Source organism: Schistocerca nitens, chromosome 4, assembly GCF_023898315.1.
Source record: "Schistocerca nitens isolate TAMUIC-IGC-003100 chromosome 4, iqSchNite1.1, whole genome shotgun sequence".
Taxonomy (NCBI): domain Eukaryota; kingdom Metazoa; phylum Arthropoda; class Insecta; order Orthoptera; family Acrididae; genus Schistocerca; species Schistocerca nitens.
This window is the reverse complement of record NC_064617.1, coordinates 106,617,943-106,644,292: the sequence shown is the minus strand read 5'-3', so window position 1 is coordinate 106,644,292 and position 26,350 is coordinate 106,617,943. Positions and strand designations below refer to the sequence as shown.

Here is a 26,350-nt window from a genome sequence, read left to right as displayed (position 1 = left end):
AATACTTTCAGAAACGACTTCCTGACACTTAAATCTATACTCGATGTTAACAAATTTCTCTTCTTCAGAAACGCTTTCCTTGCCATTGCCAGTCTACATTTTATATCCTCTCTACTTCGACCATCATCAGTTATTTTACTCCCTAAATAGCAAAACTCCTTTACTACTTTAAGTGTCTCATTTCCTAATCTAATCCCCTCAGCATCACCCGATTTAATTTGACTACATTCCATTATCCTCGTTTTGCTTTTGTTGATGTTCATCTTATATCCTCCTTTCAAGACACTGTCCATTCCGTTCAACTGCTCTTCCAAGTCCTTTGCTGTCTCTGACAGAATTACAATGTCATCGGCGAACCTCAAAGTTTTTACTTCTTCTCCATGAATTTTAATACCTACTCCGAATTTTTCTTTTGTTTCCTTTACTGCTTGCTCAATATACAGATTGAATAACATCGGGGAGAGGCTACAACCCTGTCTCACTCCTTTCCCAACCACTGCTTCCCTTTCATGCCCCTCGACTCTTATAACTGCCATCTGGTTTCTGTACAAATTGTAAATAGCCTTTTGCTCCCTGTATTTTACCCCTGCCACCTTCAGAATTTGAAAGAGAGTATTCCAGTTAACGTTGTCAAAAGCTTTCTCTAAGTCTACAAATGCTAGAAACGTAGGTTTGCCTTTTCTTAATCTTTCTTCTAAGATAAGTCGTAAGGTTAGTATTGCCTCACGTGTTCCAACATTTCTACGGAATCCAAACTGATCTTCCCCGAGGTCCGCTTCTACCAGTTTTTCCATTCGTCTGTAAAGAATTCGCGTTAGTATTTTGCAGCTGTGACTTATTAAACTGATAGTTCAGTAATTTTCACATCTGTCAACACCTGCTTTCTTTGGGATTGGAATTATTATATTCTTCTTGAAGTCTGTGGGTATTTCGCCTGTCTCATACATCTTGCTCACCAGATGGTAGAGTTTTGTCATGACTGGCTCTCCCAAGGCCATCAGTAGTTCTAATGGAATGTTGTCTACTCCCGGGGCCTTGTTTCGACTCAGGTCTTTCAGTGCTCTGTCAAACTCTTCACGCAGTATCTTATCTCCCATTTCATCTTCATCTACATCCTCTTCCATTTCCATAATACTGTCCTCAAGTACATCGCCCTTGTATAAACCCTCTATATACTCCTTCCACCTTTCTGCCTTCCCTTCCTTGCTTAGAACTGGGTTTCCATCTGAGCTCTTGATATTCATACAAGTGGTTCTCTTCTCTCCAAAGGTCTCTTTAATTTTCCTGTAGGCAGTATCTATCTTACCCCTAGTGAGACAAGCCTCTACATCCTTACATTTGTCCTCTAGCCATCCCTGCTTAGCCATTTTGCACTTTCTGTCGATCTCATTTTTGAGACGTTTGTATTCCCTTTTGCCTGCTTCATGTACTGCATTTTTATATTTTCTCCTTTCATCAATTAAATTCAATATTTCTTCTGTTACCCAAGGATTTCTATTAGCCCTCGTCTTTTTACCTACTTGATCCTCTGCTGCCTTCACTACTTCATCCCTCAGAGCTACCCATTCTTCTTCTACTGTATTTCTTTCCCCCATTCCTGTCAATTGTTCCCTTATGCTCTCCCTGAAACTCTGTACAACCTCTGGTTCTTTCAGTTTATCCAGGTCCCATCTCCTTAAATTCCCACCTTTTTGCAGTTTCTTCAGTTTCAATCTGCAGTTCATAACCAATAGATTGTGGTCAGAATACACATCTGCCCCTGGAAATGTCTTACAATTTAAAACCTGGTTCCTAAATCTCTGTCTTACCATTATATAATCTATCTGATACCTATTAGTATCTCCAGGATTCTTCCAGGTATACAACCTTCTTTTATGATTCTTGAACCAAGTGTTAGCTATGATTAAGTTATGCTCTGTGCAAAATTCTACAAGGCGGCTTCCTCTTTCATTTCTTCCCCCCAATCCATATTCACCTACTATGTTTCCTTCTCTCCCTTTTCCTACTGATGAATTCCAGTCACCCATGACTATTAAATTTTCGTCTCCCTTCACTACCTGAATAATTTCTTTTATCTCGTCATACATTTCATCAATTTCTTCATCATCTGCAGAGCTAGTTGGCATATAAACTTGTACTACTGTAGTAGGCATGGGCTTTGTGTCTATCTTGGCCACAATAATGCGTTCACTATGCTGTTTGTAGTAGCTAACCCGCACTCCTATTTTTTTATTCATTATTAAACCTACTCCTGCATTACCCCTATTTGATTTTGTATTTATAACCCTGTAATCACCTGACCAAAAGTCTTGTTCCTCCTGCCACCGAACTTCACTAATTCCCACTATATCTAACTTTAACCTATCCATTTCCCTTTTTAAATTTTCTAACCTACCTGCCCGATTAAGGGATCTGACATTCCACGCTCCGATCCGTAGAATGCCAGTTTTCTTTCTCCTGATAACGACGTCCTCTTGAGTAGTCCCCGCCCGGAGATCCGAATGGGGGACTATTTTACCTCCGGAATATTTTACCCAAGAGGACGCCATCATCGTTTAATCATACAGTAAAGCTGCATGTCCTCGGGAAAAATTACGGCTGTAGTTTCCCCTTGCTTTCAGCCGTTCGCAGTACCAGCACAGCAAGGCCGTTTTGGTTAATGTTACAAGGCCAGATCAGTCAATCACCCAGACTGTTGCCCCTGCAACTACTGAAAAGGCTGCTGCCCCTCTTCAGGAACCACATGTTTGTCTGGCCTCTCAACAGATACCCCTCCGTTGTGGTTGCACCTACGGTACGGCCATCTGTATCGCTGAGGCACGCAAGCCTCCCCACCAACGGCAAGGTCCATGGTTCATGGGGGAAGACAAGCGACTTGGAGAGACAAATTCATAAATTTTGAACATAATTGTTTTTAAAACAAGGGAGATACATATTTCAAATGTCCTTATGGGGTCATATTGACCCCAGTGCTACTAGAAGAGTTAAATAATTCCTGGTTTCATAATATGTATCACTATGAGGGGGTATATGTGAATCTGCAAGTGACTTGTTTCTGCTGCAATAGTTCATTGCTTACTTTAAATTTTTAGTTTTGTTTAAAATTTTAATTGTGTCAACAAACCAGCATTTGTTTAAGCAAACAACTGTCTATTGTAGAGCTGTTGTTATTTGTTGCAACAGCACTTAAACCATTTATATTCCAATGCATAAACCTACTCTGGCTCATAATTATAGGCTAGCATATTTCTTTCCAACAATCTCATAAATAAATAATGGGTCTGATCCTTTCACTTCACATGCTCACAAAATCATCTCTAAACATAAGAAAATATATAGACATTATCAAGGACACCCATACAATAGTTTGTAGAGGGGAGTGGACCTAGACCTGGCGATATGGTATATTTCCAACATTTTGGAAGATGAATGGCAAGTTTCAGTTCTGACCCTGTTAAAAACCTGCATAATCGTTTTCTTTAAAGAAAAGCACCTGACTACACTCTATTTTTTTCCATTCCCTCAGAGCTAAGGGCGGGCCGTGGCTCCCCATCACCCCATGGGTATCCTTGGGCATCATGAACTGCTCAAGCCTCCTCAACAATATACATTATTGCACAAGGATTTCTTGCATCACTGTCATGCTCTGAACACTTTTGTATGAGCAAGTGCACATTACTAACTGCTCGATGTCTTGTCATGACAGACATTAATAATGTTGAGAGTACTTAGCTTAAAATAAAAGTATCTTATGAGCTGAGTAGGCTGAAGTTCAAGACATTAGTCAGGAAGAATCAATATGCAAAGAAGTTGGATACGGAGGTACTAAGGAATGACGAGATACGTTTGAAGTTCTCTAATACTATAGATACAGCAATAAGGAATAGCGCAGTAGGCAGTACAGTTGAAGAGGAATGGACATCTCTAAAAAGGGCCATCACAGAAATTGGGAAGGAAAACATAGGTGCAAAGAAGGTAGCTACGAAGAAACCATGGGTAACAGAAGAAATACTTCAGTTGATTGATAAAAGGAGGAAGTACAAACATGTTCTGGGAAAATCAGGAATACAGAAATACAAGTCGCTGAGGAATGAAATAAACAGGAAGTGCAGGGAAGCTAAGACGAAATGGCTGCAGGAAAAATGTGAAGACATCGAAAAAGATATGATTGTCGGAAGGACAGACTCAGCATACAGGAAAGTCAAAACAACCTTTGGTGACATTAAAAGCAATGGTGGTAACATTAAGAGTGCAACGGGAATTCCACTGTTAAATGCAGAGGAGAGAGCAGATAGGTGGAAAGAATACATTGAAAGCCTCTATGAGGGTGAAGATTTGTCTGTTGTGATAGAAGAAGAAACAGGAGTCGATTTCGAAGAGACAGGGGATCCAGTATTAGAACCGGAATTTAAAAGAGCTTTGGAGGACTTACGGTCAAATAAGGCAGAAGGGATAGATAACATTCCATCAGAATTTCTAAAATCATTGGGGGAAGTGGCAACAAAACCACTATTCACGTTGGTGTGTAGAATATATGAGTCTGGCGACATACCATCTGACTTTCAGGAAAGCATCATCCACACAATTCCGAAGACGGCAAGAGCTGACAAGTGCGAGAATTATCGCACAATCAGCTTAACAGCTCATGCATCGAAGTTGCTTACAAGAATAATATACAGAAGAATGGAAAAGAAAATTGAGAATGCGCTAGGTGACGATCAGTTTGGCTTTAGGAAAAGTAAAGGGACGAGAGAGGCAATTCAGACGTTAGGGCTAATAATGGAAGCAAGGCAAAAGAAAAATCAAGACACTTTCGTAGGATTTGTCGACCTGGAAAAAGTGTTCGACAATATAAAATGCTGCAAGCTGTTCAAAATTCTGAAAAAAGTAGGGGTAAGCTATAGGGAGAGACGGGTCATATACAATATGTACAACAACCAAGAGGGAATAATAAGAGTGGACGATCAAGAACGAAATGCTCGTATTAAGAAGGGTGTAAGACAAGGCTGTAGCCTTTCGCCCCTACTCTTCAATCTGTACATCGAGGAAGCAATGATGGAAATAAAAAGAAAGGTTCAGGAGTGGAATTAAAATACAAGGTGAAAGGATATCAATCATACGATTCGCTGATGACATTGCTATCCTGAGTGAAAGTGAAGAATTAAATGATCTGCTGAACGGAATGAAAAGTCTAATGAGTACACAGTATGGTTTGAGAGTAAATCGGAGAAAGACGAAGGTAATGAGAAGTAGTAGAAATGAGAAGAGCGAGAAACTTAACATTAGGATTGATGGTCACAAAGTCAATGAAGTTAAGGAATTGTGCTACCTAGGCAGTAAAATAACCAATTACGGATGGAGCAAGGAGGACATCAAAAGCAGACTCGCTATGGCAAAAAAGGCATTTCTGGCCAAGAGAAGTCTACTAACATCAAATACCGGCCTTAATTTGAGGAAGAAATTTCTGAGGATGTACGTCTGGAGTACAGCATTGTATGGTAGTGAAACATGGACTGTGGGAAAACCGGAACAGAAGAGAATCGAAGCATTTGAGATGTGGTGCCATAGACGAATGTTGAAAATTAGGTGGACTGATAAGGTAAGGAATAAGAAGGTTCTACGCAGTATTGGAGAGGAAAGGAATATGTGGAAAACACTGATAAGTAGAAGGGACAGGATGATAGGACATCTGCTAGGACATGAGGGAATGACTTCCATGGTACTAGAGGGAGCTGTAGAGGGCAAAAACTGTAGAGGAAGACAGAGATTGGAATACGTCAAGCAAATAATTGAGGACGTAGGTTGCAAGTGCTACTCTGAGATGAAGAGGTTAGCACAGGAAAGGAATTCGTGGCGGGCCGCATCAAACCAGTCAGTAGACTGATGACAAAAAAAAAAAAAAAATCCTAAGATCTTGATCTTGAACAGACTAGAAAATTTTTTTCATGTCTTCCTCCAGTTCTGAGTATAGAGGATCAAAGTTGTACACACAAAATACACACGTAAAATCAGGTTTGAGGTGCAAATGTAGTTTATAAGGTGATATAGCACAGAGAAATATGCTGTAAAATATCTCCATTACTATCTGGGAACCTCAATACTGAAGCTTTTTTTTACAGACCAACAATGAAGAAGCCAGGAATAACATAAATTTTTCGCAAATTCATAATCTGACTGCAAAAGCTTGCAGTATTTCGAAATCGACTTTATGCCATATTAACAGTGCTGTAACATTGGCAAAATCTCCAGATGAGAGCACGGTTTTCATTCTCCAAGAAAGGGACATAAATGAAAATGGAAATCTACAGAATTTTACGATTTTTCACAAAAACTTAATGCATAGAAATGTGTTTAGATACTATGAAAGATGAGAGTATCCAATGGCTAGATAAACACTATGATCCTGCTCTAAAAAAGTTAATTATGCTGCGTCAGAGATCTCAGTTCTTTGTCTTCTCCGCTCTCTTGGTTTTGGATTCAGAGAATGTAATGGTGGACGAAAACCTTTAATGGAATGCTGGGACACTGCAGTAGCAGCAACGAAGTTCTGTGTACAATAAACTTACTGCATGCTGAGGACGATAATCTTGTAGTACACTCCAAAAACACTTGGCTTCACAAAATCATATGCACAAATATATTTTGTTCGACTTTAATGGAAGTAGTGGCCTGAAAACCTACAGTTACTTTTGTGCAGTGTACTTCAGGGATTTGGGTGGTGGATGCAGTGACGAAGGGTACTTCATTACTGCGACAGAGGAGAATATCTGTAGGCTAGACAAATTACTGAGTGATCACCATGAAAAATATAATTATTCTGGCTCATTGTCGCCAACCTCCATTCTTCTCTTTCACCACTCACTTGGTTTTCTACTCAGAAATGGAATTTTTAATGGAATGCAGACACATTTCAGTAGCATAACCCAAGTTTTGGAGCACAATGTACTTACTATGTGTTGAGACCAATAGACCTGTAGCACATTTGGGTAAAACTCGGGGATCACAAAACCACATGAACAAATATACAGAACGTATCAAAAAGAATCATCCGATTTAAAAAATCTTAACTATTACGTTATTTGAGATATGTACGTGAACTACATACTGTTGGAAAACGCAAACTCTCGAGTTTTACATGGTTCCTCCTAGGTAGCAGCAGCGTGTGCCCACTTCAGTTCTAGTAAAAATGGTGCTGGGACAACAGAAAGCATTTTGTGTTCTACGTTTTGTGCAGTGAGGGTCAGTAATAACAGTTCATCATGACTTTTGTACTAGGTGTGGTGTGAATCCTCCTATTGCACAAAGCATTAGACAATGGCACGAACAATTCCGAGAAACAGGTTGTCTGTGTAAATGCAAATCGCCGGGACATACCCGAGTGACTGACACAGACTCCGAACAAGATTCACAAGGAGTCCACAGAAATTAGTTCACTGTGTTGCTCAACAGCTCATCATGCCCCCAATGTCTGTCTGGCATGTACTGCGTGGATGTTTACACATGACATCATACAAAATCCAGCTTCTGCAAGCTCTTCGTGGAGGTGACAAACAACAACGCGTGGAACACTGTAATCGATCTTGCAAGATGGAAGATGACAGTGTTCTTCCAAATTTAGTGTTTAGTGATGAGGCAACATTCCATTTAAGTGGAAAAGTGAACTGTCAATGTGAGAATATGGGATACGCAACATCCACAGTAAGTTGTACAACAAGAGAGGGATGCTCCAAAATTTACAGGAAGCACATATCTCGATATGCTTGAGAACTTTATTTTCCCACAGTTCGAGACTGATTTAAACGACTCCATTTACCAACAGGATGGGGCACCGCAACACTGACATCTGGAAGTGCAGGAATTTTTAAATCAAAGGATTACTGAACGATGGATCAGTCACACTGGGCCAAATGGCTCAGCTTTACATTACTGCCCTCCAAGGTCACCAGACCTGACTGTATGTGATTATTTCTTGTGGGGATTTATAAAAGAGTGTTTATGTGCCTCCGTTACCAACAACAATCAGTGATCTGAGACATCGCATAACAGCAGCCGTGGAAGCTGTAACTCAAGACATGCTCGCTGCAGTGTTGGAATAATTTGAATATCACATTGACATATGCCGTGCATCTCGAGGGGGGCGTATTGAACACCAATGAAAAGGTATGAAAAAAAAAGACTTTGAATTTCCCGTTCATCAAAAAACAAAATTCATTGTATATGTTTGTTGGCTTCAGAAATTTAGACGTACCATATCGGATGATGCTTTTTATACACCCTATATTATGCTAGACTTCAAGGGAAATAGTGGCCCGTAAATACCGATAGTTGCTTTTGTACAGCGGATACCGGCGTTTTGGATGGTGAATGTAGTGACAAAGGGTCTGTAACCACTCCAAACTGAAATTTTCCGTGAGGTAAGGAATATTCTGGGTCCTACTAACGCGAACTGCCGAAATACTGACGGCGGCTACCGCATGCATTCTCTCCCATACATAAATGGCGCTAAATAACAATATCTTAGATTTTTCCACAATTAATGTTACATTTTTCTCTCCATTTTTCTCAAAGAAGTTTCTACGGTGTCTGTCAGAACGCAAATTCATCAGCAACGACATTTTTCGTTACACGGACGAAACAGTTTCACATGTCGCATTAGTCTTTTTTTTTTTTTTTTTTAACTTGGAATGCGATTACATTTTCACGATAAAATATGTATCACATGCGTCTAGAAACTCGGATAATGTTAATATGTTTTCAGCACAAATATGTCGGTGCTTTTTTTTCCGGAGGTTGAATTAAATAATTTTTCTTGAAAGTTTCTCTAAGTATAGTTTTTTTCGTAATGGTCGGCTAGAATTTTCTTTTGGAAAGTACTCTATCATATTCTAGACTATGAAAAGAGATGTCTTAATACATTTTTCGGAGTTTTTATTGACATTTGAAATTATCACTAACTGGCTACACCGCAATCCGATATGACCTTGACCTGTCTAATTTTGTTACTGTCACTATAGTTAAGAAATCAGCTCCTCAGGTTCTAGTGGAATAAACTATTAAATGTGAAATCCACGGCAAGTGCGTTTAACACTATACACTTTCCCTGTGGCATCCATATCTATAATACAGTCAGTTAGATACATAAACGGAAATATTACATTTAAAACGAAAATGAAACGATTATACAAGCTACCAAGATACAGTCTACAGAACCAGTTGTGTTCAAACTTTTTGTCACGTCAGACATCTCTTCGTTCTGCTGTAAGTAAACATTTAAAAACTGTGATAGTGCACAATGAAACGTTATGTAATGATGTCTATGGTACGTTTTCGAAAAACAAGGGAGAAAATAGGGAAATGGAGGCTTTTTTATTCTAAAGGTCAAATAGACCCCTATTTCTCGGAGTGGTCTCATTTTGGGTCAAGAGGTCATGTCCACGTTTTTTAAGGTGAACAGATTCCGTCCTTGAAGTGTGAATATGGAAGGTCTGCCAATTTCCCAACCGGATGATGCTTTCCTGTCAATGCATCTCCTAAAAATGAAGCTGGAGAACTGTATATGTTACAGAATACAAATACGGTTAGAAATCTTCCTATATTTAAAGTAGAATCTGGTTAAGATGTTCGGTGTTAGTTTATCGATTTTCGTTAAGTCTGGACCTCAGGTTTGCTATTAAGAAACATTTAATTAATTTCGCGCACTAAATTGACGCCACTTCGAGAACAGTATGCGCAGCTCTCGGTAAGTTAAAAAACATTAGGAAACTGATGACGGTGTAAAAAATTGCATTTGGAACTGCACTGGATGATTCTTGTAAGGTAGATTCGAACTTGTGAGAGAAGTCGCCCACTTCAGAAGGTGAAATGAAATGATCGTTTATAGCATGACATGCCGGGTGGTTTGGCCGCCTGGTACAAGTTGTTCTATTTGACGCCATTTCGGCAACTTAACATGTCATTTCAACAGGTGACACGTAGTTAATACACACCGCCGCTGAAGCCGACAGTTATTCACCGACGACAGCTCCGTATTAGTCACTATTTTACTGGTCTTCTTTTGACAGTGATGACAATTTCGTGTGGCTCAAAGGCTTGGTAATAGTCTTTCATTTTGGACGCCACTTCGGGAATAATTATTTATGAAAAAAAAATTAAATGATCGTATGGCATTGTTGGCCGGGAGGCCCCATGCGGGGAAGTTCGGCCGCCGTATTGCCACTTCGTTGGCTTGCGAGTCGATGATGATGAAAGACACACAACACCCAGTCATCACGTGGCAGAGAAAATCCCCGACCCCGCCGGGAATTGAACCCGGGACACGGTGTGCGGGAAGCGAGAACGCTACCGCAAGACCACGAGCTGCGGACGGTATTTATTAAGGTTCGCTATAAAACTTGCAATTATCATGTTTGCAACAACAATTTTCTTTGCTTTCATATACTGCTCTGCAGTATTTTAGAAACGCTATGTGTCACCAAAAGTTTAATAAATACAACAGATACACGTAACCGAGATCTTAGTCCTTAATATATATTCACCTTAGCTATTTACAAAAGTCTGCCAACGCTGGGGTAACTTCTCGATTTTGCGATTGTAGAAATCTGTATCAATCACGCGGTTTTGAAGCGAAGAACCGCATAGTCATGTTCAGAGCGTATTTCCGTCCGGAAAAGTAGTTTCTTGAAGGTTGTCCAAATAGAAAGCGGAAAAGGCGAAAATCTGGGGCACAAGGTCAGATGAATAAGGTGGGTGCGAATGACTTCCCAACGCAACTCCTGCATACTATTTTTTGTCAGTCTAGCAGAATGCGGGCTAGCATTGTCGAGGAGTGGCGTCACTTCACGCAGCCTTCCTGGTCGTTGTTCTTGGATTGCATCAGCGAAATGTCTCAAGTCAGTTGTTGACAATAAATGTCTGCAGTGATGGTTACCCCTGGGGGAAGGAATCCATGGTACAGCACACTGCCGCTGTTCCACCAAATGCATATCATCATCTTTTATGGATGCGCCCAAGTCTTCATCTGCTTTGTTTGAGCTCAACCATTCCTTTCTTTTCCGTATTTAGCGTAAAGACACCACTTCTCGTCGCCTGTAACTATACAGAATAGGAACTGTCGGTATTGTTCATGAGCCAAATGCCGACGAACAAGCAGAGATGCACAAATGACCAGCCGCTAATTAATGCGATTGTCACTCCAACGCAGCAATGTCTCTCCGACCTTTCTGCATACCAGCGCCACACTGGAAGAACAGGAGTATTTTTGGTCTCCACATGACGTTGTTGTGCTCTTCAGTCCTGAGACTGGTTTGATGCAGCTCTCCATGCTACTCTATCCTGTGCAAGCTTCTTCATCTCCCAGTACCTACTGCAGCCTACATCCTTCTGAATCTGCTTAGTCTATTCAACTCTTGGTCTCCCTATACGAATTTTACCCTCCACGCTGCCCTCCAATGCTAAATTTGTGATCCCTTGATGTCACAGAACATGCCCTACCAACCGATCCCTTCTTCTAGTCAAGTTGTGCCACAAACTTCTCTTCTCCCCAATTCTATTCAATACCTCCTCATTAGTTATGTGATCTACCCATCTAATCTTCAGCATTCTTCTGTAGCACCACATTTCGAAAGCTTCTATTCTCTTCTTGTCTAAACTATTTATCGTCCATGTTTCATTTCCATACATGGCTACACTCAATACAAATACTTTCAGAAACGACTTCCTAACACTTAAATCAATACTCGGTGTTAACAAATTTCTCTTCTTCAGAAACGCTTTCCTTGCCATTGCCAGTCTACTTTTTATATCCTCTCTACTTCGACCATCATCAGTTATTTTGCTCCCCAAATAGCAAAACTCCTTTACTACTTTAAGTGTCTCATTTCCTAATCTAATTCCCTCAGCACCACCTGACTTAATTCGACTACATTCCATTATCCTCGTTTTGCTTTTGTAGATGTTCATCTTATACCCTCCTTTCAAGACACTGTCCATTCCGTTCAACTGCTCTTCCAAGTCCTTTGCTGTCTCTGACAGAATTACAATGTCATCGGCGAACCTCAAAGTTTTTATTTCTTCTCCGTGGATTTTAATGCCTACTCCGAACTTTTCTTTTGTTTCCTTTACGCTTGCTCAATATACAGCATCGGGGAGAGGCTACAACCCTGTCTCACTCCCTTCCCAACCACTGCTTCCCTTTCATGTCCCTCGACTCTTATAACTGCCATCTGGTTTCTGTACAAATTGTAAATAGCCTTTCGCTCCCTGTATTGTACCCCTGCCACCTTCAGAATTTGAAAGAGAGTATTCCAGTCAACATTGTCAAAAGCTTTCTCTAAGTCCACAAATGCTAGAAACGTAGGTTTGCCTTTCCTTAATCTTTCTTCTAAGATAAGTCGTAGGGTCAGTATTGCCTCACGTGTTCGAACATTTCTACGGAATCCAAACTGATCTTCCCGAGGTCGACTTCTACCAGTTTTTCCATTCGTCTGTAAAGAATTCGCGTTAGTATTTTGCAGCTGTGACTTATTAAACTGATAGTTCGGTAATTTTCACATCTGTCAACACCTGCTTTCTTTGGGATTGGAATTATTATATTCTTCTTGAAGTCTGAGGGTATTTCGCCTGTCTCATACATCTTGCTCACCAGATGGTAGATTTTTATCAGGACTGGCTCTCCCAAGGCTGTCAGTAGTTCTAATGGAATGTTGTCTACTCCTGGGGCCTTGTTTCGACTTAGGTCTTTCAGTGCTCTGTCAAACTCTTCACGCAGTATCATATCTCCCATTTCATCTTCATCTACATCCTCTTCCATTTCCATAATATTGTCCTCAAGAACATCACCGCTGTATAGACCATCTATATACTCCTTCCACCTTCCACCTTTCTTCTTTCCCTTCTTTACTTATAACTGAGTTTCCATCTGAGCTCTTGATATTCATGCAAGTGGTTCTCTTTATCTAGCGTAAAGCCACCACTTCTCGCCACCTGTAACTATACAGAATAGAAACTGTCGGTGTTGTTCACGAGCCATGCCGGCCGAAGTGTAGGATGACGCATTTCTACAGTGTGTAATTTTTAACAATGAAGCGACGCTCCATCTTAGTGGAAAAGTCAACAGACACAATGTTCGCATATGAGGTTTGGAAAATACACATTCACCATTGGAACACAAAACAGGATCACCAAAGATCAGCGTATTCTGTGCCGTATCCCATACAAAGGTTTTGTGGACTCTTTTTTCTTTGCGCAAAAAACTGTAAAGGGAATCACGTGCCTGGACATTTTGGAACAATGGCTGTTCCCTCAAGTTATGAAAGATTCCCAGGACTTCATTTTCCAACAGGATGGAGCTCCACCGCATTGGCACCGTGATGTACGAGGCTTTTCGAATGACTCCTTTCCTCAGTACTGGTTCAGTCGCGGGGGACTAGAGGACCTGGCTCTGCACTTCTGGCCACCGAGATCTCCTGATCTCACACCCTGCGACTATTTCTTATGGGGTTTTGTGTAGGAAGCGGTTTACGTCCCACCTCTACCAACCACGCTGAACGATATGTGCAACCGCATCACTGCTGCTGTGCGCTCAGAAACAGTAGATACGCTTTCGCCTGTGTCGGTCGAGTTTGGCTACCGTGTCGATGTTTGTCGTGCAGCCAACGGTGGCCACGTTGAACATTTATCACATTTCTGATTATAAAATAATTATTAAAAACTAATTAATTAGAAATTATTAAATTGATATCAAACATTATTAAGTTTTGAAAATGGGTCCATTATTTAGACTAATCTTGTATATTAGGCCTTCGCTGCTCCAGGCAATCATATAGTCCACAAACAGTACAAATGTGTACAATGAGTCAGTGTTTAACAAAATATAATATTTCATGATTTAAAATTCACTATAATAACAAAAAAAAGGTTCAAATGGCTCTGAGCACTATGGGACTCAACATCTTAGGTCATAAGTCCCCTAGAACTTAGAACTACTTAAACCTAACTAACCTAAGGACATCACACACACCCATGCCCGAGGCAGGATTCGAACCTGCGACCGTAGCAGTCCCGCGGTTCCGGACTGCAGCGCCAGAACCGCTAGACCACCGCGGTCGGCACTATAATAACATTATTATTACATTAAATGTGCACTAAGTTATAATATAAAGTGCATATTTTGCACACGTAGAAAGAGAATATACTGTAAATGCAGAAAGACCATTTACTGTAGAGGTAGGTTGATATTCATATGAACAGTTAACATAGCAGATTATTAAGCCAGTAACATTTATATAATAAATCAATTAGGCACAAAGGTAAATATTTAGCATACTTCCTGAAGGAACTTGTGCAGGAAACAGAATCAGAGGTAAATCAAATATGCCTTAGCAGCTGCCTCGAATTTTGACAGTCCTTTATTGACATTATATGTGGGTGGTGAAGCTTATTATAAATAACTGTCCTGTGATGCAATGTACCTTTTTTAGCTAGGCTGGTGTTTACTGACTATATGAAAATTTCCATTTTTTTGGACGAGTGGGATTTTCCACTGATTATTTTTTCATGAAAACAATTACCTCATACACAAAGATACATGGAAGTGGGAGGATTTCCAGCTTTTTTGGGTGGCCTACAGGATTTGTTCCATTTTAAAGTTTTCATCATTCTCACAAATCCTTTTTTGTAGCCTAAAGAGCTTTTGGTTAAGAAAAAGAGTTATCCAAGAAAAGCATTCCATATTCAATTGTGAGTATATATAGGCAATACTCTCTTTCAAATTCTGAAGGTGGCAGGGGTACAATACAGGCAATATCTCTGTTGTTGTATCCTAATATTCTCATTAAGCAGCATGCAATGCATAGTTTTATATACTCTTTCCAGATTAATCTGGAGTCATAAACGCAAACTTTGTTTTCTATGCTCTGAAAGACCTTGTCAGATATCTAGATCTGAACAGCTCACTCGCCGTTTTTCACATTATAGAAAGAAGGTGAGCAAACTGTTCAGAGATGTATTCTGCATCTGTTACTTCACTTTCTTTTGTGGCACGTTTTCCTTTTATGCACACCAAAAAGAAGCTTTAAAGTGCTAGTTTTTTAAAAATAAAATAAAGAGTAAATTGTGTCAATTTCACAGTCTCTATTAATTTTCCTGCAAACAAGCATTGTTATATGTACAGATGAACTTTTCAAACTATTTTGTGTTTTGTTAGTCTTGGGTTACTATTTCAACAAATTGGGTAGGTGTTTCTTGGTTAGATGTGCTTTTAGTGAACAATTATTCACACTGTAATTATGATACACATTTTCTTTGGATGAGTACTTGTGATTATGAATATACAGCACAATTTAGCTTACATAATGGGCATCTCTATTCACTATATAGAACTCGTACAGTGTTTGTGAATTGGAAGTGATATGCTTCTGGTGTGTGTCAGAACTGTGGTGATAGATGCTTGTAAGCTGTGTGTTGACTCAAGGCAACCCTAATATAGCTACTGTCACTCTGAACTGCAATTCTAGAATAGAAAACTTGATAGCATTTTCTATGGAGAAAATTTTTAAAGTCATGTGTGCAAATAAAAAAAAATCAGTTAATACTAATGCAATAACACATGAACAGCCAACATGTATTCAAATGGTTGTTAAGCAATCCTATAGAGAAATACATGAGATTCTGACAGTTCAATTAAATGTATGCTCAAATTTAATGGGTTTCAGTATGTAATATAGATGCCACTGCTAGGATCAGTGAAATAGATTTAAGAAATTTGCAAAAACCTACTTACAGAGTTTCAAGAACTAGAATTTAGTCACATATCAAGGAATACATAATAGCCTCATGTTATCGTCGCCATAGGGACTATGAAGACAGGATTTCACTAACTGGAACAGAGACAGGTGCCTTTAAACAGTCATTTTTGCTATATCTGAGTGGGATAAGAAGAAATCGAAATATGTCGTGCAGTGGGAAGTACTATCTCTCATGCACTTCACAGTGGTCTGCAAGAGTGTGCACGTGGCTGTAACAGAGCTGCTTATATTGTAACTGTTGTGTTGTTACAGAAAATGCTAACTCTTCAGACATAATGGATGTGATATCGGGGTTGTAAAAATCGTTTATTTTTACAGTGTTTCGGAAGGAAGATATAAAATGAACACCAACAAAAGCAGAACAAGGGTAATGGAATGAGGCTGAGTTAAATTAGGTGATGCTGAGGGAATTAGATTAGCAAACTACTAAAAGTAGCAAACGAATTTTACTATTTGGGCAGTAAAGTAACTGATGAGGGGTGAAGTACAGATGATATAAAAGGTAGACTGGTATTGGCGAGAAAAGCGTTTCTGAAGAAGAGAAATTTGTTAACATTAAAATAGATTTAAGTGTCAGGAAGTCCTTTCTGAAAGAGTCTGCATGGAGCATAGCCATATGTGGAAGTGAAACATGGACAATAAACCATGTAGATAAGAAGAGAATAGGAGCTTTTGAAATGTGGTGCTACAAAAAAAAATGCTGAAGGTCAGATAGACAGATCACGTAACTAAAGCGGAGGTACTGAACAGAATTGAAGAGGAAAGAAATCTTTGTCACAGCCTGATGAGAATAAGGGATCAGTTGATAGGACACATTCTGAGACATCAAGGGATCACCAACTAAGTACTGGAAGGAAGCGGGGATGGGGGGGGGGGGGAGGGGGAGAAATTGTAGAGGGAAACGCTGACTTGAACATAGTAAACTTGTTCAAAGGCATGTGGGTTCCAGTAGTTATTTGGAGATGAAGATCCTTGCACAGGATTGGGTAGCATCAAGAGTTGCATCCAACCAGCTTCTGGACTAACGATCATGAAGATCACCACGATAACAACATTTGAAAGTGTACAAGATATGACAATGACCTATTTTAAACTTTTACCGAGATGGGAGTAGGTCAGTCTCGAATCAAGCCTCTCCACTGACCTAGGTGTGGTTTCTGGGCAGTATAGCACACTCATTTAGGCCAATGATAGGCTGTTTACCAATCTCTGCCCCATCAGAAAATACAACATACAAACAGTGAAAATACGATGGCATACATAACAAAGCTTACACAACTTTTTTAACAGGAAGGACATCTGGCGATAAAATTACAATAAATAATTGCCAATAACTGAAACACCACACATTTGTCGTGGGAAGGACGTAAAGGCAAACCCAGATAACTGTCGGATATGCTAAGAAGAAGAAAAAGTAATAACAGGCAACATAATTGCACTGAAATTTGGGTAGGTATTCAGGCACTATAATTCACACACTTCTATACTACGCATTTTTAAAAACGTCACATGTTGCAAACCTAAAACCAACTTCAAGTAGTAGTTCATAATGAAATAACAGTAAATTAACTTTATGTTTACAAATGAGTACATGAAACATTGCAACTGCATAATAATCTCATGTTCCTGACTGCATTTTATCCCTTAAAAATGTACAAAAACCTGTAATATTACTGACAACAACAGAGGGAATGGTAAGCATATAGAGAAATGTGAAAAACTAATTTTCAATGATGAAAGCCATTTTGGCATATCGTCTAACACACACTATGTGTACAAAAGTATTCGGACACCTGGCTGAAAATGACTTACAAGTTCGTGGCGCCTTCCAACGGTAATGCTGGGATTCAGTATGGTGTTGACCCGCCCTTAGGCTTGATGACAGCTTCCACTCTCGCAGGCATACGGTCAATCAGGTGCTGGAAGGTTTATTGGGGAATGGCAGCCCATTCTTCACGGAGTGCTGCACTGAGGAGAGGTATCGATGTTGGTCGGTGAGGAATGCCACGAAGTCGGCGTTCCAAAACATCCGAAAGGTGTTCTATAGGATTCAGGTCAGGAATCTGTGCAGGCCAGTCCATTACAGCGATGTTATTGTCTTGTAACCATTCCACCATAGGCCGTGCACTATGAACAGATGTTCGATTGTGTTGAATGATGCAATCGCCATCCCCGAATTGCTCTTCAGTGGGAAGCAAGAAGGTGCTTCAAACATAATGTAGGCCTGTGCTGTAATAGTGCCACGCAAAACAACAAAGGGTGGAAGCCCACTCCATGAAAAACGCGACCACACCATAACACCACCGACTCAAAATTTTACACTACACACGCTGGCAGATGACGTTCACCTGCCATCGGATCACCACATTGTGTACCGTGATTCGTCCACACAATATTTTCCACTGTTCAATCGTCCAATGTTTACGCTGCTTACACCAAGTGAGGCATTTACCGGAGTGATGTGTGGCTTATGAGCACTCGCTCGACCTTGAAATAGAAGTTTTCTCACCTCCCACCTAACTGTCATAGTATTTGCTGTGGATCCTGACGACGTTTGGAATTCCTGTGTGATGGTCTGATAGATGTCTGCCTGTTTCACATTACGACCCTCTTCAACTTTCAGCGGTCTCTTTCATTCAACAGACGAGGTCGGCCTGTATGCTTTTGTGCTTTACGTGTCCCTTCAGGGTTCCACTTCGCTACCACATCGGTAACAGTGGGCCTCGGGATGTTTAGGAGTGTGGAAATCTCGCGTACAGACGTATGACACAAGTGACATCCAATCACCTGACCATGTACGAGGTCCGTGAGTTCCGCGGATAGCTCCATTCTGTTCTCTCACGATGTCTAATGACTATTTAAGTCGCTGATATGGAGTACCTGGCTGTAGGTTGCAAGACAATGCACCTAATAGGAAAACGTATGTGTATGGGGATGTCTGGATACTTTTGATCACATAGGGTACTACACTTATACATGGCCTTAATAAACTTCTTTTCTTAAATACAGCTGGGTACAATGAATACAAAAGCACATACAGTGAATTAAAAAAAAATGCGCATATTCTAAGAAATCTTTTGGTGACGTGAGTGACAGGAATAACTGGACTGACTTACATTGACCAATCTATGCTTCCTACCAATTTTTGCAAGAAGACAACTACATATAATGCATCTGACACAGCTATGAAAAAGACGACTCCAAATTCAAGTTATTCATAAAATTTCAAAAATGGAAAATCCAGGATGGAAATTAAGAGAGACACAAGTACTCTTACGGTTTGCTAACGACGAGGATATGAAAACTTAAGGTTTACTCTAGCATCCAACTGCTGATCAGTTACAAATTGTGAAGAACGCCAAGCCAGCGCAAAAGGTCTACAGCTTCACAAAACGCATTTTACTGGCTGTCACGTCATCCATTTTTAATTCTCTGTGTTTAATCAGTCCCACTGTTATCGCATTCAAAATCTTTCTGCAACGTCTGTGGCAGCTTCAGTTAACATGGGACGAGCCCTTGCCTTAAAAGTTGAATTGCATATGGCAGACATTGTACAGAGAGGTTCGTATGATAAATAATTTTCGTATCGATCGTAGAGTCATTACAGAAGGAAAACTTGTCAGCATTCTGCTGCACAGACTCTACGACGCTTCTAAGAAGGCCTACAGCTGTTGTATATATGTGCGATCAACTAATCATCATGGAATCACATGTGTCTTATTATTAAGCTCCAAAACAAGAGTATCTCCATTGAAAAAGTTGTCCTTACCTCGTGTGGAACTCTGTGGTAGTCTCTTGCTGTCACGACTACTACAGCATGTTGTTCACTCATTAGGTATAGACATAGAATGAACTTACTTGTGGACTGACTTGTCCATCATACTGGCAAGGCTCGCATCTCTACGCACGCGGTGGAAACCATTTGTGGGGAACCGTGTCGCTGAGATACAGGAAAATACAGCAGCTGGGGTATGGAAAACCCAGCTGATTTGACTTCGCGAGGAGTGTCTCCTGCAGACCCGCAAGAAAACAGCGTGTGGTGGGAAGGACCAGGTTGACTTAAGGAAGACATCACTTCATGGCCTGTGATAGACACCTCTAGTTATTCTACAGCTCAGGACCTGCCTGAAGAAATGACCTAAGTCCTCTGTCACATCAGCAGAGCAATTCAAGTTGGTATCATCTGTCGATTCTCAAAGCTGTCATGATTACAGCAGATAATGGCATACTGTCTTAGATTCATTAATAGCTGCATGGCTGGAAATGAAATGAGAGTAAATGCTAAACTGTCCCGCAATGAACTGCAGAGCGCTTTGCTACAGTGTGTCAGGTTAGGAGAAAAAGATACATACGCAATGGAAATCTACAAGTTGAAGACCATAAAGATAGTGGATAAAAGCAGCAATCTCAAATCACTGCGCGCGACCGCTACGGTCACAGGTTCGAATCCTGCCTCGGGCATGGATGTGTGTGATGTCCTTAGGTTAGTTAGGTTTAAGTAGTTCTAAGTTTTAGGGGACTGATGACCTCAGCAGTTAAGTCCCATAGTGCTCAGAGCCATTTGAACCATTTTCAAATCACTGCATCCTATCCTCAATGACATGAGACTGCTACAGGTTGGAGGCAGGCTACAAAATGCTGATCTGTCATATGAGGAGGAGCATCAATTCGTACTGCCACCTAACCATCATCTCACACGACTAATAGTGGAAGGTGAACATCGTCGTCTTTCCCACGCTGGGTGTCAACTTTTGCTTACGTCTCTCAGATAGCAATACTGGATACCTAACTGACGGAATACAATGCGGCATGTTTTGCATCAGTGCTGGACTTGTCAGGGATTGAAGGCGAATCCTGCACAACAGCTCATGGCAGATCTGCCACGCCCACGTTTGGAAGCTGTGAGGCCTTTCATCAATTGCAGAACTGATTACACAGGACTGCTCATGGAGATCCAAATTAAAGGATAAGTACTACATTGCCCTGTAGTGCTTGGCTACACGAGCAGTTAATTTGGAGGTAGTTGGCAAGATGATGACTGAAGCATTCCTGTCGGCCCTCAGAAGGTTTATTTCACAGCAGGGGAGGTGCCAAAAGCTGTACAGTGACAAGGGGAAAAACTTCGTTGGAGCTAGCCGGGATCTTCAGGAGTTACTAGCTGCTGTCAGCAGTCGTTATTAGCAAACACAGGTGAAACCTTTATGTGTGAAGAAGGCATCGATTGGCACTTCATTCATCCTGCGTCACCACACTTTGGCGGAATATGGGAAGCGGGAGTGTAGTCCTTCAAGTACCACTTGTGGCGAATGATGGGAACCATTATGTCCGACTTTCCAACAGTTGACAAGCCTGATTTCGCAGATTGAGGCTTGACAAACCGCCTGTTGGCTTCTGTCTCGGGTTCTTCGGCCGACGTTCATCTAATGATTTTACTGACGTTTCGCCAGCACGAGTGGCTGGCATTCTCAGAGCTCCACCCTCCATTGCCGGTGGTGAACTGGAACTGGAGGCGAGCTCGCGGCCGCAGACTATATGTACCTGGCGCGTTAACGTCCGAGGGCTTCTCCGCGGTCGTTTCCGGTGCGGTTCTCCTCTTGCTACCTGTGACGGTCGTTCGCTGCAGTACGGGAAGCCAGGATCCGTTTACCTTAAGGCTTTCCTCTTTCTTGTTGAAGCTGTTCTCGTGTTTTTTTTTTTTTTTATTTCTATAGCTTCTCTGAACAAGCGCGTGTGATAGTGCTTCTCTACAGCCAGAACTTCCGTGTCGGCGAATTTTATTACATGGTCGGTCTCACGGTGTTGATTGATCGTCCAGTCATTCCGACATAAAAAAGCTGTACCGTGTGCATGGTATACGAAATATTCCCAACATTGCAAGTGGGTCCCTTTTCTCCTTTGCCGATCTAAGACACTCGTTGATCTTCCTTGTCGGTTTGAAAATCGTCTTTACGCCATGTTTGCGCAATATGCGGCCGATTCTATCCGTCACTCTGGGAATGTATGGCAGAAAGACCGTACCCGACATTTCTTTTTCTGATTCCTTACTTCGCCGAGTGTTTGGCTCTGTTACACTTCTAATATAATTTGCGGAGTACCCATTGCTCCTCAGAACACTTTCCGGGCGCTGCATTTCGCGTCTGAGGTGCTGCGGCTCACATATTCGTCCTGCTCGCGTTACGAGCGTATTAATCATGTCTCTTATCTGGCTCGGATGGTTGTTTGATAGTTTGTACAGGTATCGGTCCGTGTGTGTCGGTTTTCGATACACGCTGTGTCCCAGGTTTTCGCTATCCCTTGTGACCAGCACATCTAGAAATGGCAGTTTTTTGTCCTTTTCTACTTCCATGGTAAATTTTATGTTGGTGTGGAAGCTGTTCAAGTGTCTTAGGAAGTCACCGAGCTGTTTTTCACCATGGCTACACACAACGAAAGTATCATCGACGTACCTGTACCATACCTTAGGTTTGCAAGTCGCCAAGTCCAGCGTCTGTGCTTCGAATTGTTCCACGAAGAAGTTGGCCACCACTGGACTAAGAGTACTACCCATGGCGACGCCTTCCAACTGGTCGTAGAAATCGCCATTCCACGTGAAATAGCTCATGATGAGACATGCATGGAAGAGCTTTGTGATGTCTTGCGCGAAAATGGAACCGATGTGCTCCAGAGCGCCACTGAGTGGCACTTTCGTAAACAAAGAAACAACATCAAAGCTGACCAGGATGTCGTTTGGTGCAAGTTTCAGTTTCTTCAGCTTCTCAGTGAAATGTCCTGAGTCATTTATGTATGTGTCGGTCCACCCCACGTGTGGCTGGAGCAGAAAGGCCATGTGTTTTACAAGTTTATATGTCGGTGAGCCAGGAGAGCTAACAATCGGTCTTAGTGGAACGTTGTTCTTATGGATCTTGGGTAGTCCATACAGTCGAGGTAGTAGGGCTTCTGTGTTGCGCAGGTTTCTCTGTATGTCTGCCGGCAGAGAAGACGCCTTGATTAATCGATCCGTATTCCGTGTGATACACAGCGTATCACATTGGGAGAGACAGAGGGTGAGGAGGAGTAATGGTGTGTGTGGAGAGTAGTGGCACAAGAAGGAAGGGATACGTGTGAGTGTAGATGGAAAAGGAGAGAGGAGCCTGATGTGAAGTGGAAGAGGTGGGGAAGGGTTAAAGTTGGTAGGAGAGATAAATATCAGAGCGGATCTGATTGTCTGGGAGAGGGAGTTGGTTGAAGTTGCGTTGGGAGATGATATACAGTGTGTGGAGGTGCAGGGACAGAGGGATGTGTGAGGTTCAAGATTTGTATACGACGCTTATCACAATAAGTAGCGAAAACTTACACGAGTGAAAGTATAGGGGGAAAAAGAGAAGGGATGGGGTGCGCCAAATAATATTTCACTTGCCTGGGAAAAATGATTTGTTCTCGAACTGGCCCTTAGGCCTGTATTACACTACCGAATGTTCTTTGGCAAGTGGCTTTTGTGTTCACTGCGTTGAGAAATATAACTGTTTGGAGCGCTAGCATCATTGCAGCTGTGTGATATCTAATGTTTATGGACATGGCTTCGAAATTTACATCATGTGTCGCAACTGCAATGAAACAGATAGAAATGTACAAATCAGTGTGTAACACAAAAAAGGAATAAGAAGCACCGCGAGAGCTATAAAAAGACTGTGGAAGCTGTAAAGTATGGCCAAGCAGTAGCCCCGAAGATATAAGCGATAAAATCTACACTTTTGCAGAATTAAAAGTATTTCTTAATGCCTTTAGTATGTACTGAACTGTTATTTGCATTAAAATATTCCTCCTTCAGTGCTTTATAAATAGCTTCACACGTTTCTGGTATTATTTTCGTCAATGGGCGCTGCGATACTATTCTATCAACTAAAGCAGCTTTCTCCTCTTGCAGAAAATCGCAATGTTATGATAAGCATGTCTTTTGCAGATACAGCATTTCTGTGGTGAGTGCTCTGCTTCGAAATATGAGGAGCTACTTGCTTGAGCACATATTGAAATGCACTCTCATTCATTTGCAAATAATTTTCATATTATTTTATGTCCTCGTACTACCAACAAGCGGATTTTCTACTATGGTCCGTTTAGAATTACTTGATAGTTGACATATGTCCCTTGCAGCGTCAGTGTTGCCACATCGGTTGGCGGATGTCCCTCTATTACACACACGACGCGTCACCGCTAGCGCTTTAACCCTTTCCACGCGAGCCCACACGATCGTGATGGTTCGGTTTTTAATTTTTTATGCCGACCTGTTGCTTCTACTTTGCATCCAACCGGCCTGGAACGATCGTACAACTTGCGCACTACACGTTTCACTTGTTTTTGTTCCGATTCCGCGCCAACAGAGCGCAGCAGCAACGATGAAAGTGAGTGTAAACAGAAGCGTCATGTGTTCTTCAGGTTAGTAGCTGATTTCTTTGTGTTATTTGAAGTCTTTTAATGCATAACCGCTTGTGTTTGTTTGATATTGTATATACAACAAACTGGCAATGAAAAACGTTAGTAATCTCATACTTCTTAACAATAAATTGGCGCCAAAATTGTACCAGTACGTTGGTGCCAGTTAGGTTTTATCATGTGTAGCATCCGTTTGTACTGGGCAGATTGTTACGTCGCTATTTAGTTGGTTTTACTTCTGTTTTATATACAACAATAAAAACGACTTGATGTATATCATTTGTTTATACATACAGGTTTAACAGATGACCAGATTCTGTTTCTGTTAGATGATTCCGAACTAAGTGGCGTCTCTTCAGACGAAGATGAAAAGTTTGCTCCTTCTCCTACAAATGCCAAACAAATAGACAGCGAAAATGAAGATGATTCTATCTCTGATGAAACATGTGGAGTACAGAACACTTCAGATTGTTGTAAAAGAGAATCCAGACCTTTCCTTTATCGCGAAATGGATTTCACAGAGAAGTGTCATCCACCACAAATAGATCATATTCCTGTGGAGGTTAGTAGAAAATGTCACCTGAATTAAGCATTATATTTATTACTTACCATACACCTTTGATTTTTTCTGCTTTGTTACAGAATCCTTCGCCCATTCAGAGCCCTGCTCAGTATTTTTCTGAATATTTCAGTGAATGTTTCTTCGACAATGCTGCCAAGTTCACAAACATGTATAGTGTGGCTAAAGTGGCAAGTCATTAGATACAACAGCTAGACAAATAAAGCTGTTCTTTGGAATTAACTTAATTATGGGGAGCATAAGGTATCCTAGGTTACCTATGTATTGGCAGAAATTCATTTCTCTGGGTGCAGTTAGTAACAGTATGTCCCGAGACCGTTTTGTTGCCCTGTGATACAACATATATTTTGTAGATACTGTGGCACCACCTCAAGATGCCCAAATGAATAGACGTGGAAGATTCAATCACTCACTCATACTGTGAGAGAGAGAGATGCCATACTTTACCCTGAACATTCAATTATCACAGCATCGATAAACAAATGATACCCTTCACAGGGCATTGCAAATTAAAACAATATGTCAAAGGGAAACCTAGGCCTTTAGAGATTAAGAACTTTGTTTTGGCTTCACCTCCAGGTATAGTTTTAGATTTTGAGATATATCAGGGTGCCAGCACTAATTTTGGTGACAAGTCGTTAGGCTTAGGACCATCAGTGATTTTGCAGCTTTCCCAACCCTAATAAAAAATGTTAAACTGAAAGGAAAAATGTATAGAGGAGAATTTCATCAGTACATTAGATCAAATGAGGCAGTCATTATAACTGAGTGGCAGGACAATCAAAAGGTTGTTGTGGCATCGACTTCTGCTGGCATAGAGCCAAAGGGCAAAGTCCAAAGGGCTATTTAGAAATATCGGCAGTCGCTGAAAGTGTTACCTGGCTGAATTCCCGGAAGTTATTTGAAAGTTGTATACGCCAGGAGAAACTCAGGGCTCGTATGCAGGCCTGTTAAACCTTTCCTCCCTGAAAATATTTTTCAATGTGCCAGAACTGCAAATAGTATTATAATATTGCCGTAGTGTCCTTGATTACAGAAAAAATACTGAAATTTTTTTTTTCATGTATAATTATGCATGAAAAGCACTAGCATGATCGTGTGGGTCAGATTTTAATTCAGTAGAAAGTTGTATGATCTCATGCTGTTACTTCAGGGAAAATTTTGAAGTTAACTGAATAAATTACAACATAACCATGTTTTATCTCACATTTAATTACAAAACTCGTCAAAAATATTACAGTCATAGCAAAAAGGTATCACAAATTATAAAATTTATCAAAAATATTACAATCATAGCAAAAATGTTTCAATAATTAAAAATTACATCACATAACCAAACATTATTTTTTGTGAAGTGACTTGAAGCAGTTTTTTTCCGTGGATGGACATAAGTACTGATTGCATTTGACACATTTAGTTTTTGGCCTGCTGTTGCAGTACTCAAAATGGCAAGTCCTTGGGAATAAATGTCATCCACTGTTGGCCAGTGGTCATAGCCATCATACATACCTCTTGTCCAACCCTGGTTTTGGATGGGGTTTGTAAATTTTTGCCTTTT

The 26,350-nt window shown here is 40.8% G+C and overlaps 1 protein-coding gene across 1 annotated transcript; it reads left to right on the top strand.

Annotated features, from left to right (window-relative positions):
* The first annotated feature begins 24,182 nt into the window (after positions 1 to 24,182).
* On the top strand, positions 24,183 to 25,846 carry LOC126253068 (uncharacterized). The gene is made up of 3 exons (XM_049954158.1): positions 24,183 to 24,215; positions 24,509 to 24,774; positions 24,855 to 25,846. The coding sequence occupies exons 1-3, from the start codon at positions 24,203 to 24,205 to the stop codon at positions 24,972 to 24,974; spliced, it is 399 nt and encodes a 132-aa protein (XP_049810115.1). The 5' UTR covers positions 24,183 to 24,202; the 3' UTR covers positions 24,975 to 25,846.
* The last annotated feature ends 504 nt before the right edge of the window (positions 25,847 to 26,350 follow it).

Coding starts and splice junctions, on each gene's coding strand:
- LOC126253068 (XM_049954158.1), top strand. Junction 24,775..24,854: donor TAGATCATATTCCTGTGGAG/GTTAGTAGAAAA, acceptor GCTTTGTTACAG/AATCCTTCGCCCATTCAGAG.